Source organism: Natrix helvetica (genome assembly GCF_964273705.1).
Source record: "Natrix helvetica genome assembly, chromosome: 1".
NCBI classification, from domain to species: Eukaryota; Metazoa; Chordata; class Lepidosauria; order Squamata; family Natricidae; genus Natrix; species Natrix helvetica.
The window spans coordinates 185,458,543-185,474,689 of NC_138548.1; the positions used below are offsets into that span (position 1 = coordinate 185,458,543).

The following is a 16,147-nucleotide window of genomic DNA, read 5'->3' on the forward strand; positions in this document are numbered from 1 at the left end:
AGTATTCTATTGCTTCTGAGATAAATAAAAAAGATTTGGACTGGCTAGAGAAAAACATTGGAAATTTTTTATATACTGAGCGTTCTAGAATGTCAGATTTGACTGATGTCCTAATGGGCTACTAATTTGCTTGTAATAAACGTAGTATTTATGGTAGGAATACTGAATACTGAGGAAGCAACTGCAACTGAATTTCTGTAGTGGAGAGTATGGACCTCACTTGATCAAGACAGCATCGATACACATCCTCCCCTTGGGAACATGTCAGGATGGGGAGCAGGGTTGCAGTTTTCTTTGCAATCTTCTGCTGTCTTTTATTTCCCCCTCACTCCAGCAAAATGATTGGCAGTTCCACAGGTCATCTGAGGAGGAGGAGTAATTTCTGATGCTGCTTCCCAGTCTCCCACAAGCAACATTAATGGGGAAGTTAGCAGAAGGTCAGACGTTGCTGTGGTCATTTTATTTCTCTGTTTAGGTAAATAATTATTTCTGAAATGATGACCCGATGAGTAAGAGGATGTCTTGTTATAACTACATTCTTAACTCATTTTATCATATACTCTTTAATTTATTGTCCCAAAGGTGCTTTTCCAAGAAGCAACTGGACTTTCTTGTTTTCCTTTAAAGACGTTTCACTTCTCATCCAAGAAGTCTCATCAGTTCTGACTAGATGGTGCGGAATGGAAGGATCTATACATATCTGACCATCTTTTTATAGCATGATAACTTCAGGATGTTGGGCAGAAGTTGAGGTTCTTCTCTCAAGTTTTTACTTTCTTATTTATTTTTACTTACGGAAGCCCTCCATCTTCTTCAGAAGATACCATAGCATATCAGAAGCAGCAGTAAATGCCACAGAAGTCAGACAGACAATCTTTCTCTAGGCTCACCTTTTGAAATCAGGAACAGATAAGATTCATAACTGGATTTTATTTTATCAGGGATAAGGGAAGCAAGATACATATAAATCCTGAAAAATAAATTTATAAAGAGAATTTGTGACAGTTATAAAACAATTCATCTTTGCCCATTTTTAGTTTTAGTGGTTATATGTGCATTGCAAGGTCCATATATTAGCGACTGTACCTCCATTTGGAAAAAACCTGAGGCAACAAAAAAGATACTGTATGAAAAGAAGCTTCCTATGTTCTTAATATATGAATAGCTGTATTTCTATTTTTTCCACTTTGCTGCAAGAAGATGGTGTGATGTGATCTCTCCCCCCCTCTCTAGTCTAGTCTGAAATAATTGGACTTTTTCTGTAGGTATTTAGTTACCTGCGATTGAAGGTACCCTGAGCAAATCTTAAGCCTTGCTGCTGGACCACCATTTAATTGTATGAAAAGCAGCAGTTCTGCTGATTAAATTGTATTTCTGGATTTTTTGTTAGGATTATACACATTTAATATTGTTTAGCATTGTATGGTCTTTAACATTCACATAATTACAGTATTGATATTTTGTTTGGGAGGATTGGCATTTTGCAAGCTTTCTTTTAATAATATGGGCTACTTGGGGTTACTTTACATCAAAAAGTATCCACAACAAAAAACAGGTCCACACACACAAAGGTTCAATTTAATGGATTTATAGGTAAAAGCCTATGCACAGGAACCTTCTCAACTAAAGTTTCAGCACCTGGTTAGAGTGTCAATGTCAGTCAATTGGGGGGTGTTGGGGTGGGGTGTTGGACAGTTGATTTGTGGTTATGTAGTGATTCTAGGCTGATCCCTCTTTTCTCCCCCTCCCCGCCGGCTCTGCCAGTCTTTCTCCTTATGGAAAGCAGCACACAGACAAATTGTGATGATGATAACAGCTCACCATCCATAAACACTATGAGCAGGGACTTTTATTTTACTTCTTGAATGATGGTATTGCAACAAGTTTCATCTGGCAAAGTTCACTCTTTTGTAATAGCTGTACAAAAGCCCCACTTTCTACTGCTCCTGGACATCTTAGTCCATAATTGTATAGGATTTTTTTTTAAGGTATCACATTGTGTAACAATCATAGACAGACTACAACTGCATGGCAGTGCACGTGTTTTGCATGCTGGAGGACCTGCATTACTATCTATTATCTTCAGCTTTAAAAAAAGATTCTTGGAACTAAATTAGAAAAGATTTAATTTCTGCATTTTGGATAGCTGCCAAAGAAAAGAAACAATACTGGTCAAATCAGACCCTTGGTGATTCAGCATAAGGCTTTCTGTTTGTATTCTAGTAATTGTATTTTGTAAGCAGAAAAATGTGAACCATTTGAGATCCATTGGCTTAAATAAACCAAAATGTTCCTGAATTCCTACTACAGCAACTTTCTATTGCCCAAAAGACTGCAGTCAGCTCATCTAAATGCTAAGCAATTGACTCACTGCAACTACCTTCCCTTAGTCTTCCTAAGATTAACAACAAGTAGTAGTGGGCATTCAGGAATTTCAAAAAAACAAACAAACCCTTAGCTGTAAAATATAGTAAATTGTATTATATCACAAGTACTATATGTCAAGATAACATGTGAAGAAACTCTCAACTTATAACATCTTCTAAATGGAAGTAAATGAAGGCAACTTCAAAAAAAAAGATTTTTGCTATATTTACTATACTGAAGTCAAGTATAAAACTTTGAATGTATTTTTCTTTTTCTTCATATCCTAAGATGGTGCTTTCTTTCTCATTTTCATATGCAACCATATTTCAGTTTTTCATTGGGTGGGAAAGAATATCTGCAACCTGTTTCAGTTTACTAGTGGTTTCTCTTTCCCTTCTTATTAGAAGAAAAATTATAAAGGACAAGAAGTATGGCAGACGATAGGAAAGATGAAGCTAAGGCACCGCACTGGACTTCGGGTCAGTTAGCAGAAGCTTCTTCACATCCACATGCCGCAGAGATGAAGGAGCAAAGTGGCACAGGGGAAGGACTGGTCAGAAGTTCTAATGGGTTTCCATACAAAGAGGATGAAGCTGGAGAATATGGTGCACATGGACCACAGAGCTCATATTCCAGAACCAAAGAGAATGGAATCAATGGAGAACTAACTACAGGAGAGAAAGATACTGCAGGTAAATTATCAAAAGACTACTCTTCTTTTGTCCTTGAAATCCTTGCTTTTCAGGGAGAGAGCATTGCAGGGAATATTTTTCAAGCAATAGCATCCTAATAACTTGAATCAGTTTTGGCTTCCGCAGATAATGTACTTACGTTACTAAAAAACCCTGTGTAGGGTATTTGAATTGGAATCCAATTCTGAAAGTGGAAAGAATGCACTGCACAGAAAGGGAAGTGCTTACATGTAGTTGCTCTTAAGTGTAGTCTGTAGTATTTTCAGGTTACAAAGCCAACGAGCTCTTAACAAGGACTTACTAGTAAGAGCAGAAACATTGGACTGAAGTCTAGTTGCTGAACAGAGTCGAAGTCTAACTTAAACAAAGTCATGCTTCTTCCTTAAAATCTAGTTTTCAGTGAAAAAAATGGCAGACTTTATAAAAATTAATTCTGTGCTCCTTGAAAAAATGTTTTACATTTTTTACAAAAAAGAAAGGGATGCTAGTGTATCATTATAGGGCTAAATTCAGCTAGTAATGTCACAGATATTTTTGTTGCATTTATAATGGAATTAACTGAAGTATAATTGATGAATACGTGGCCTCCTGTAGAGGGCATAGGGGAATGGCATCGAAGGTCAGGAGGAAGAGCTTCTACCAAAGTAATTGTTGGATAAGAGAAGTTCAATTCAGGTTAAGAAATTAATTTAAGTAAATGCCTCAGGCCCCTCCCTAGGTCACAGGAAAATAATGTTAGGTGGGGGGAAGCACATTCAGACTTGCAAGAGTCTACTACAGGCACTGTTGTTGCTAAAATAAAAGTAGTCCTCCCGTATATGGCATTGGTTTCTTAGTCTGTCCACCTTGCAGGCTGACACTTGCTTTGATTAAAGCCTAAGCAGCTACTTAATATTAATGGCAATAAGATCTCATTTTCTTTTAGTAGTTCCAGGTTGCCTTACTTACATTCTGTATGAAAGAACTTTTATCAATAAATGATAACAGATCTTGGTCTATTCGTGCAACATACTGTGATCCTGGCATAGATGCCCTCCTTCTGCAGAGGCAGACATCATTTCAGTGCCTTCCAGGCTTCCGTAACACAGCTCTATGAATAAAAAATAAACAGATCTGGGGAACATATTGTCATAACAGCCCCTTGCCTGCTGCACGCTGTTTTTAGTTTTAGCAAAAGAGAGCATTTTTTAAATGGAGGGGTACATCTCATATTCTTTGGGATGCGTAGGCCAGGCTCAGGAGACAGATAATAATCTCAGGCTAATTGTTTGGTTTGGGTTCAATCCAGAGGTGGGTTGCTCCTGGTTCGGCCCAGATTGAGCAAACCGGTAGTAGTGGCAGCGGAATGCGCAAAAGCATCGCACACCCGAAGCAATAGTAAAAAAATTGGCAACCCACCACTGGTTCAATCACTTTTGAAGTTTGTCATTCTGAGGCAAAAAACATTTTATTGTACTCAGAGATGTACTCAGAGATGTTGTTGTTGTTATCCTTTTTTTTTCACACACCCCTCCCTGCCTATGAACAATTGCACACGTAAAGGCAGTCAGGCTCCACTGAATAAGCTTCTCTTTGAAGTACTGTATAGCCATCCTAGAATGTCAATGAAATTATTCCACGGCAAACGTTGTTAGTAATTACAGCAGAAGGATTTCTTGCCTTTAGGTGTCTTGGCAATCACACAGATTCAAGCAGTTTGATTGCTTTCCATTTGCTTCCTTATTGTTGTTAATGATGCACGACAACTAATAAGCTTAGTTGCCATTACAAATCCAAAAGCAAAAACAAAAACCCAACCCCGACATAAGTATGGTCAATATTTTTTAAAAAACTGAACTATATTTGAGCTAGTATTTCATGTATTAAGATATAAAATCTATGGTTCTTCAACCCAAGAAGCAGTGCTTGATACAGTACCTGTATCATATATATGCTGGTTTTGTTGTATTCGGGTCTTTTCCCGTGTAGGATTGAGATTGTCTTGGCAACGTTTCGGCAAGATCTCACTTGCCATCTTCAGGCTACGAAAACATATATGTATGTATGTATGTATGTATGTATGTATGTATGTATGTATATATATATATATATATATATATATATATATATATATATATATATATATATATATGTGTGTGTGTGTGTGTGTGTGTGTGTGTGTGTGTGTGTGTTATTTTTGCTGATAAATAAATAAAGGGAGACTAGTATAGATCTATTTCAAGCTATTTAGCTCTCATCAGCTAGCCATACCCTTACTGGGATTTGAACCTGGGCTGTATTACATATTAGACAGATGTGTTACACATTAAGCCACAGGCTCTCCTCCTTTATCAGCTAAGCCAGGGAAATAGGTATGTATTGTGTCACAACCCCTGGTATGCCCAAATATGGGAGGGAACACATAAGGGTATGGCTAGCTGATGAGAGCTAAATAGCTTGAAATAGATCTATACTAGTCTCCCTTTATTTATTTATCAGCACAAATATAACACAAATATAACAAAGGCAACATTAAAAATATGGTTTTCTGCCTGGATGGTCTCCTGGAGTGAGCCGAAGGACAGAAAGGGGAAGCAGTGTGTTCCCTCCCATACCAGGGGTTGTGACACAATACAGACACACATACACACACACACCACACACACACACACAAATATATATATTATCAGCAGAAGTAGCCTGCAGTACTCTAAACACTGCACCACCGTGACTACGCGGCTACATACATTAGTGCTCTTTTTTTTTTCAAAAAAGAAATTCACCTTGAAGAAAAGCTATTTCAGAATAAAACATATAAATGTTTGATGTTTTTATATAGCAGAATACATCTTTTAAACTGCACACACTAGCACTGTAAATTCATCTTTCAAATATAAAAATATGAGTAACTTTTAAAACTCCAGACCCTTACATTAATATTTTGTAAATGAATAGTGACCAGTGTAAAAATATATTTGTTTAATATAATATGCAATAGATTTGCGGGAAACTCCTTATACAGAATTAGTTAAGTATATATTTGAAACGTAATAAAATACCCCCTGCTGCTGAGAACAACTGTAGATGATGCCTTTTGGGTTGATGGTTATAGCAGCCTTAGTCTCCTATACTCTGCTTCAAGTAGTTTTATTACTGTTAAAGTGGTTGCAGTTTTGTATCAATAGGTATTTTCTGCCTGCACTAGTCTTAGAATGATGGGTGCATGTTTGACTTGATCTGTGTATAAAGACATTGTGAAATTACTATCACATGATGATTCTAGAGTCCCTCTTAATTGCCATTTTACCAAGACTATCCAGGCAAATTGTATTTTCTTTTTAACACATTCCATTGTATGTCTTCAGGGCATTATGTTTTGCAATAGGACTTTGAGTGTATGACTAAGTATTCTTTTTAAAAAGGTAGTTCTGTTGGAGTTCGGTAGCATGATTAGGACAGTGCATGCTGTGTTAATTCAATAGCAATAACAATTCAAAAGAATAACATACATCTTCTGCTACTATGACTTCACATAGATGGTTTAAAATCAAAACTTTAGAAGCACTTGGTAGTGCAAAGGAAATTTCTTTCACAAATTTCCCCCATGAGTTTCTTTGTGACTGTCATGGTGTGTGGGAATGACTTTGGGAGAAAGGAGGAGAAGCTGTACCCAGAGTTCCCCAATCTTTTTGCCTTTCCGGACCAGTGAGGGAGGGGAGAGGGAATAATTCTATGTGAGCAGTGGGCAAGTGTGTGCATACGTGCAGCTCCATTTGCATGAGCGCGCACAGCAGAGGTGGGTTGCTACTGACATCACTGCTGGTTTCCCCCCTTGACTTGTATTTTTCAGAACCAGCTGGGAAGATTACAAATGGTGATGACTTGATCATGGGACAGTGCAACTGTCATAAATATGTGCCAATTGCCAAAGACCCAAATTTTAATTATATGACCACGGGGATGTTACAAAGGCTGTAATGGGAAAACTGGTCATATGTCACTTTTTTCAGTGCAATTGTGATTTAAATGTTCACTGAGCAAATGATTGTAATTTGAGGACTACCTGTAAATCATAGTTGGCTTCTTGTCTGCACTTCCTCCAAGGCTAACATCAATTTTGCAAGTCTCAAGGCATCCTTTTCTTCCTTCACTTTTATTCTCCAAAACTAAGGAGGATCCTTCTGAGACATGTTCTCCACATTCTCATCTTCCAATGTTTTTTTTTACAATCTAACCAACATTCTTGTGTTTAAATGCTTTATGACTGACATGATAGATTTATTTTTCCATGGAAGAGTGATTTAGGGAGAGGTCATTTACTTATCCTGCAGTAGATTCTTCTTTATGAATATATTGACATTCTTTCCAGTGAAATTGAATGACTTTTTAAATTATCCATTGGATGAAATTTAATTTCCATTCAAGCATATTAGCACATTACATTTAAAAGTTTAAGTAATAACATTCGTTTACATATGATGCCATATGATGAAACTTCAATTTCATTGTATATGATTATTTTAAATAAATCAAACAGAAAATGTAGTTCAAGAAGCATTTTATGGGCCATAGATGAATGCTTCTTCTTACTGGTCTCAATATGTTTTTGAATTTAACCTCTCAACACTGATTCATTATTTTTCTTCAGGTCATTAGAGAGTAGGACTTCATATTTTAAAATAAAGTTGCATCTATCAAGTAATATATAGATGAGCTAATTAAGTTTAATATTGCAGAATACCAATACTTTCCTTAAAATGAGAATATATTTAGCTCCATGACTGAATTGAGTATCATGATGTTTTGGGGATCAATTAGACATAAAAGGTTTTACATCTTTCACTCTTAACAGTCCATACTCCATTTAGGTTCAGCTGTTTTCCCTTTATAAAATTACAGCACCTACTCAAAGTTGCTGTGTAGTTATTTTGAAGAGTTTTTAAGACATTAGTATTGTCATCTAATATCTGGTACATTTGGCTTGATTTTTAAAAGACATTTTCCTTTATTATGTTTTAAGACTGTTATTCTTTAAATACCATCCTGATTTGAGGAAAAGTGGCCAATTTGTTGTTTAAATATACACCATATTTTTTGGAGTATAAGACGCATCGGGGTATAAGATGCACGTTAATTTTGTGGGAGGAAATCAAGAAAAAAAACCTTTCTGCCTCTTTCCCAGCAGCATCCATCAGTATTCATCTGGCTAACGTCTTTGCTGCCTCAGGTCAGAGCCTGATTCCCAAAGCTGCCTGGGGGACTGCAATGAAAACCTTTTCAATGAAAGAGTTTTTGGGCTGCAGGGTTTCCTTTGCTGCGTACGTACTCCAGGTGGCCAGCAGCCAAGCCGCCAAGCCGGCAATCAGCTGGCTGCCTCTAATCTGCCTGCCCTGTGTCTGCGCCTGGCTCTTGCGCCCTCACCTGACTGCGCTGCCCTCTTGCTTTTCTCCCTGCTTCCCCCAGCCAATGATGTTGACCAGAAGAAAACAGGTGGCAAGTTTATAGAGGAGGAGGAAGGCGCGTGGCTCTGTGCTGTGCACCTGGGAACTGGGAAGGAAAGCATTTTCAGGTGGCAGCGTTTGCTGGAACCGCCTGCCACCTGAAACACAATGCACTTGTTTGGCCTCTGCACGTGCCCTTTTTGGAATTGGGGAAGTGACCCTACACTTTCATTGAAAAGGCTTTCATTGCAGTTCCCCAGGCAGCTTCGGGAATCAGGCGCCATGTGAAAGTGAGAATCCCCGCCACATGGAACCCCCAGAAAATGCGACGCACAGAGCGGGTGGGTGGAGCTACATTCAGAGTATAAGACTCACCCAGATTTTCATCCTCTTTTGGGGGGTAAAAAGGTACATCTAATACTCTGAAAAATACAGTAAATAATATTCTATGAATGAAATCAAGTTTTTGTAATTTAGGACTGTGATTCCCTAAACATCTTCAGTAAATAAAAGGCTTCTCAACAGTAGTTCAGAGCTGCCAGACCTGAGCTGTAACAATGCTGATGACAGGTGATGATGATCAGTGGCAGCAAAAGGTTAAGAATTTTCTGCATCTCTTTGAAGTCATCTATTAGATGGACTTTGCCTGGATTTTTGTAGCCCACGTCTGATGGCATTAATCCTAGTGTCATTCTTCTACTTCATGGAAGAGTGCAGCATAAGTGCACAGTGAGGAGCAGTTAGGTAGCACCATATTCTGGACAGGGTCTTTTAATTCTCTTGCTATTTTTGCTTTATCGGGTTTTTGTTCTGGTCTTGAGGATTAAACAAAATACACGTTTTTCAGATTCCTCCCCCTATTCTCTATATATTTTTGAATAGACAGTTTGTACTTTACACAGACAATGTTCAAGGACAACAAGAAAATGTTCTTTGGCCAAGTGAACTGACTACATGTAGCTACAAATGGGTTCTACAGTATGGGCTGGATTCTGATATCTTTATACCAGACGCAGTGGCTCCTAATAATGCAGGTTTTTATTTGACAGTTAGACAGAAAATGAAATTTTTCCACAGTTGAAAGGTTTGGTCCATTCTAGGAACATTCTTCTCATATTCCTCTACTCTGATATTTGGGAATGTGAAGCGATTGTTAGTGATTTTTTAAAAAAAACCTTAATGCTGGATGAATTCAGAAGTGTGGCTCTAATTTACTTACTTCTAGGAATCAATTTTTCCCCGTGTATTTATTTATTCATATTTAGCATATGATATCACATATGCTAAACAAACAAACAGTAAATAAAACTATTTACAAATCCATTCTAACTTTCTATATCTGTGAAGGATGTATAGCAATCCAGTGCTTGTAAGCTTGGCAATGTTTTATTCTGCTTTTATTGCAGCATTGCAATATTTGCCATATGATTAGGTTTAATTGGCATGTTTAGATTAGGAAAATAAAGGCTTCTACTTTATGATTAATTGAGAACATTTTATATTAAAGATCCATGCTTTTACAGTTAATATTTTACAAAACAATAAATAGGAAACAACTTATTTAGGCAAAAATAACTGACAGTTAGCTAAGAGTAACTAATAATACAGTAAAATATATCTATGACTCCTAATTTTATTTCTGTTCAGTAAATCTGTCAAAAATGAAATAGTGGGGAATAAAATGAATATATGGTATGCTTCCCACGGTCAGAGTCTTTTTCTCATCCACATATAGGGTAAAAGCAGTACCACTATCAGTTGCAGATTACATTGACTTCTTCACATTGTGGTTGTGTTTGACCTCGGGGGAGGGCAGGGGGGGCATGTCCAGCTCAATGTCACTCATGTTGGGGGTGACCCGAGTGCTTTGCCAGTGAAAATGGGCTCCTGAGCTCTGTTTTTGGTTTTGACAACCCTCTGCCAGTGAAAATGGAACTCCATTTTTGCTAGCAATGGCACTGCGGGCTGGTCCTTCGCTGTTTCCAGAGTGGTCCCACAGGCCAGATCTAAGCAGTCTATGGACCGGATCCAGCCCCTGGGCCTTGAGTTTGACACCCCTGCTCTAGTCTAATCTATAGTTGTGTATTATAAAATATTTTTAAATTTAAATTGTTCATCTATATACAGTTGGAACCAGACTAAAGGAGAGGCATGAAACCCAATTAAATGAAGATGTTTATAGCTTCTTGTTAAATTCAGACCCCTATGCTTACTTAAGAAATCCAAATTAAAAGAAATCAGATTGATTTCTGAATTTATATGTATTTGCAGAATAATTCATATACACATTTCAGCATTAAATTATTATAGGAAATTGATTTCTAAAAATATTTTAGAAACAATTTTATAATTTTGTTGAGGGGAATTCACTTTCCATTTTTTGATATTGTTAGTTGTGCAGTGATGTCTGACCCATTGCGATCCCATGGACATGTTCCTCCAGGCCTTCCTGTCCTCTACCTTCCTCTGGAGTCCATCATGCCGACTGCTTCAGTGACTCCATCCAGCCACCTCATTCTCTGTTGTCCCCTTCTTCTTTTGCACTCAATCTTTCCCAGACTTTCCATTTATCATTAGATGAATAAAGGATTCTTTTTAGTTTGTAGCAAAATAAAGTTTAAACAGCTAGCTAGAAGAAATTGCTACAGTTTTTATTCATATTTTTGTTTACAGGCAATACATTCATTCCTTGAATAGTTCTATTTTGAATGAAACTGACTCAAGAGATTTTATTAATGTTTTTTTCTGTTTCACTCAATCTACCTTATTCTTTATTGGCAGCCATAGACTTTTAGGAAATTCATATTTCCAGAAGATGTTGGTAAGATATTATAGTACTCTGCCATTTTGTTATTGTCCTTATAAACTCAATTCTTAATAAAGGCATTTACATTTGTCAAATTTTATTTCTTGAAACCTATCAGGAATTTAAAAAGATTGTTGGATATCTATACACTTACTGCCTCATTTCTTTGATGAGTTCTAAACACTCATGGTGCAGGGTTAATATGTACCCATTCTAGAATCATAGAAATATAATACGTTATGAGTTAGAATTGAAACACTGAAAACAGCGATCTACATAAGCAAGCTGTTGCTATTCCTCATCTGAATGCAGCTTTTCTCTTTGGTGTTGCCATGCCAACATTTCAGTGTGCTGTCTGAAATTTCAGTTTAAGCTCCTCTGAGATAAAGTAGGCAGAAAGGGAGCTTATTTAGAATTCAAGAGCAGACCCGTGGCCAACTGCACTGTCTCTTTGACTAGTTAGAGGTGGCTCAATCTGCTAGACAAAAGATGAAAGGCATCATTTTCAGCAGTAATGTCATAAGGTTGAAAGACAGTAGATGGATGGATTAAGCTAAGAAACAAAAAGGATTTCTTGTCATTATCATGATTTCCGTGTCTCAAATAAATGAGTTACTGTGTATAGGATCCAATCCGAATTGGTCACTGGGACCAGAGGTTTATTCTTTCAGGCTTCGGACTCGTGCTAGAGCCCATCCTATTGCTATGCATAACTAAAATAAAACATTCTGGATTGCTTACCTTCTCCCTTTTTCTTGAGTTAAGCTTCAATTCTTTAGCTTTTTTAATATAAAAAATGGAACATTTATTTTGAATATATTGAATATTTCCAGCAATCAGAAATGGAAGACCTGAAAAATAAATACAAGCCTATGATTTTAAAAAAAGTGTTCTCAGATCTATCGTGATATTTAATTATGTAACAGGAACTTTTACATTCCCTGAATCAGACCTTCACTTTGGAAAGAATCTTTTCATCAAGTGCAAGAGTTTATTTTTATTTATTTATTATTAGCGTTTATATACCGCCCCCTCTCCCGAAAGGTTTGATCCTAACTAGCATACTCTAGCTGCACTGAGATTGAAATTTCAGAATTCAAAGATGAGGCAACTGGGGAATTAATGTCCCAATAGATCTGGAAGATGCTAAGCTGAGCAAATCCTTGCCATAGGAGAAAATAACAGCAAGTATGTGTTATGAGATCACACTATGGCTTATGGTTTGCATCAGATACGGTAGAAGAAAGTAAGTGTGATTATACTTGGTGGCATAATCATACACATCAACATTTTGACAGCATCATTGGTGTATTGATGCTGCTGGCACTCTGTGTTTTCTCAGAAGGATTGAATATCATGAAGCATTCCATTCAATAACAAAGAGTATGTAAATAAAAGACACATTGGAGAGTCACATTAAGAATTCTAGGAAAAAATATAGGAGATGGCCAAGGCAGGTGATATTCCCAATTAGATTATTTCTTTCCATCCCCTTGATTTCCTTAAAGTCTTCCTTCAGGCCTTTTCGGAAATAATGGAAACAGTACCATGCATCTCTATCATCCCTGTGAATTAATAGTTTGTGTCTCTATGTTCTTTTTTTGCCTGTGTCAGTTATCATCTGAGCATCTCAGAAGCCATGGTGGCACAGTGGTTAGAATGCAGCATTGCAGGCTGATTCTGCCCACTGCCAGGAGTTCCATTTGGACTGGCTCAAGATTGACTCAGTTTTCCATCCTTCCGAAGTCAATAAAATGAGGACCCAGATTGTTGGGGGCAGTATGCTGACTTTGTACATCGTTTAGAGAGGGCTGTAAAGCACTATGGAGCGATATACGTATAAGGCTATTGCTATGGTCATCATAAGAGAATTGCAGCATCCAATTTCAGCCAAGAACTGCCGTGGTTAATGAAATAGGAGCTGAACACAAATCCATATGTCTCATTCACATGCATAGATCACTAAAAACTATAAACAATTGCACTTGATTCATGCAGAATCTGCATTTATGCAAAAAAAAATCTAGGCTGATTGTAAATCAGTAGAAGAAAAATCATTTTTGTCTTTCTAATGCATTTGCTGTTTGAAAGTTATTTTGTTTTCTGTAGTTGTGAAGAGTTGAGAAAAAGACTGTGTTCTATATCATAGAAATTGTAGAAAACCAAGAAAATTCTATTTCTATCCTGCTTTTTCTCTTAGAGCTCAACTCCTTACATATAAATCTTCCATCATGTTATTCACACTGTATTAGCCATGTGAGTTTGATTGATTGATTGAGAGATAGAGAGAGGGGGGATAATTTCCTCCTTTTTATATTTGTATTGTGTCTCTTATAATGGGTGCAGAATCAACATAGTTTCATTCTTAGTACAATGCTCAGGAAATATCATCAACATCAACAGTGTTCTGGATTTTCAATTAGATAAAAATTCATCATTAATAGTAAATAAGCAAAAATTGATTAAAACTGATGGAATTGAAAGGCTAGTTGGAAATAAATTATGAAATCTTGCACGAGAGGATAGTTACACATTTCTAGTGAATTAGACTTATTAAAGTCAAAGTTAGTGTATTCAAAAACTATTTTCTGGACACAAGCTGAGCTAAAAACACCAGATCAAAGTTTTGGAAAATTGTGATGATCAGTTGTGCACTACACCCATGTAGTGACATTGATAGGTTGTTCTTGCTATGAAACAATGGAAAAAGAAAAAAGGAACAGAGCTGGTATACCAAGGATAGCTAGGAAATTAAGCTATATGACCTAATAAAGGAAGGTGCATTGAAAAGCAGTGCAACCAAAGATGTAATCAGAATGAGCAGCTAGTGCTGTGAAGGCAAAAATGGCAAAAGAGGCCATTCTGTGGCCAGCATTTTAACAAATATAGATCAGGTGAATGCAGAAAAAAATTGTGGTAGTGTTATCAATAATGGTTGGCACATTTGGTACAGAACCAAAGGATCTGGAAAATCACTGGGACATAATAGGAAAGGATAAAATCTCAACTCAATTACAAAAAGTTGATTTCTTAGATCTAACTCTGTCCCTCTCTCCTTCCCCTGTGTGTGTGTGTGTGTGTGTGTGTGTGTGAATGATTATCTGTAAGGCAACACAGAGGTAGCAGTTGTCATCATTTTTATCATCATCAACATCATCACGATCATCTTCATCTCTGAGGCTATTCTCAACAATTGTGCTGTTCAGATATTGCATATTAATCTTTTTTAAAGATTTAAACACACACACACACACACACACACACACACACAAATAAGCACATTTATAAGAACAAAGAAATATCCAGGATTAGTCCTATGTTGAGTTGCTTTTTAAAAAAAAAAATCAAATGAGTGAATGCCGTATCAACAGATGTTCTGAAAGGAAGATACAAGAAAACACTATGAAGTTTGGCTTTCTCCTTGATGGTTCAGCCCTATGGCAATCATAACTCTGTTCGTCCTGCACTCTTATAAGGGATATCTGAGTACACTATATATTCTAAGTAATAGTTAAGTTTCTGAAGCCTTCCGATTCATTCTGTCTCCAGTATCTTCCTTTCAGAGAAGGATGATTTTTTTTTCATTAAATATCTCTTAATATTGTTATATAGCTTGTAGAATCTGTAGTGAAATTGTTGTTTCCTTTGACAACGCTCATAGTATTTGGAATTTTACCAATTCTGTGTTTGGCAGTTTCTTCAGCTCTCTCACTGTTCTCACTTTCATCAATTCTGATTGTGAAGAAATGTCAGTTTTATCTCCCATCTTTTTTGTGTGTGCTGTCCTCCAGTGGTTTGGATTTTACAGATTCTGAAAACACTTTGCTTCCATCTAGTGGTTGTCCAGGTTTTGCCATTCCATATCTGATATGCCTCTAAGAGAATGACTTTCAGGTAGTTCACTCTAAAATTGGGAATATTGTGCAAAATTCTTCAGGCCATCAAAATAAATTCTTCAGTTTTCTGTTGTTTTTCCCACCAGCTATCATGATGACAAAGCTAAGCTAATGGTTATTGAGAACAAAATCATTTTGTGCAACTTCCATAAATATCCAGAGGGCCAATTTATATACACATTTGAGTGTCAAATCTGATTTTTGTGTGTGCAGTAAGACTCTTACTCCTTTCTCTTCTATATTTTGGTGAGTTATTGCACAATGCAATTCTTAGCAGTATGAAAGAAAAGGATTCAATTATGCTAGTGGAGCCCAAACTAATATCCAGGAGTTATGCAGCTGGTGCAATGTTGTAGGTTTAGTGGCATTAGCAATGTCAATGTGGCAATGGGACCCTGAAGGGAGAGAAGGCATTGTGCCTGTCTTTCATGTCACAGTCTTGCTAATGGAATTTGTTTTTCTCCTCAGAAAATTTGTCAATCAACCTCCCAAAGGAATATTTATAGCTTTGAATTTTCTGCCATGCTAGAGCATCCCTTCTGGTGTATTTTGATATTGTATCTGTGTAGTATCAGAATATTTGAAATTCAGAAATATTCCTTTTAATAATCCTAGAGTTTGGATTTATTACATTATATTTTGGAATGCGTTGCTAATATGAGTAAAGAGAAGTCAAGATAGGAGCCTACCAGTCAGCATTTCCCATCAACAAATGTCAGCCTTTTGAGGTAATCCAGACTGGAAACTAAAATCACAAGTCCTGTATTAACTTTAACCTTTACTGCAATGTTACAGTAACAGTCTTGCAAGTGTGAAAGCACTTCCCCCTTCCCCAGCCTTTACTTCCTACAGAACTAGGGAGGATGCCTTCTGAGAGGCTTTGTCTCTTGTCTCTTGTCACACTGTTGCCTGGGCTGCAGCTTCTCCTCTTGACTCCCAGGGTCCTTCTCAAAGCCCATTATAGCA

The 16,147-nt window shown here is 37.0% G+C and overlaps 1 protein-coding gene across 15 annotated transcripts in view; it reads left to right on the forward strand.

Moving 5' to 3' along the window:
- The window catches only part of MAP2 (microtubule associated protein 2), a 245,981-nt gene that overhangs the window by 161,378 nt on the left and 68,456 nt on the right, over positions 1-16,147 (forward strand). For all 15 annotated transcript variants that reach the window (XM_081937821.1, XM_081937827.1, XM_081937822.1 and 12 more), the window contains one exon: positions 2,772-3,059. In XM_081937821.1, coding sequence (XP_081793947.1) covers positions 2,798-3,059 — 262 coding nt within the window. In that variant the 5' untranslated portion in view covers positions 2,772-2,797. The remainder of the gene's footprint in view (positions 1-2,771; positions 3,060-16,147) is intronic.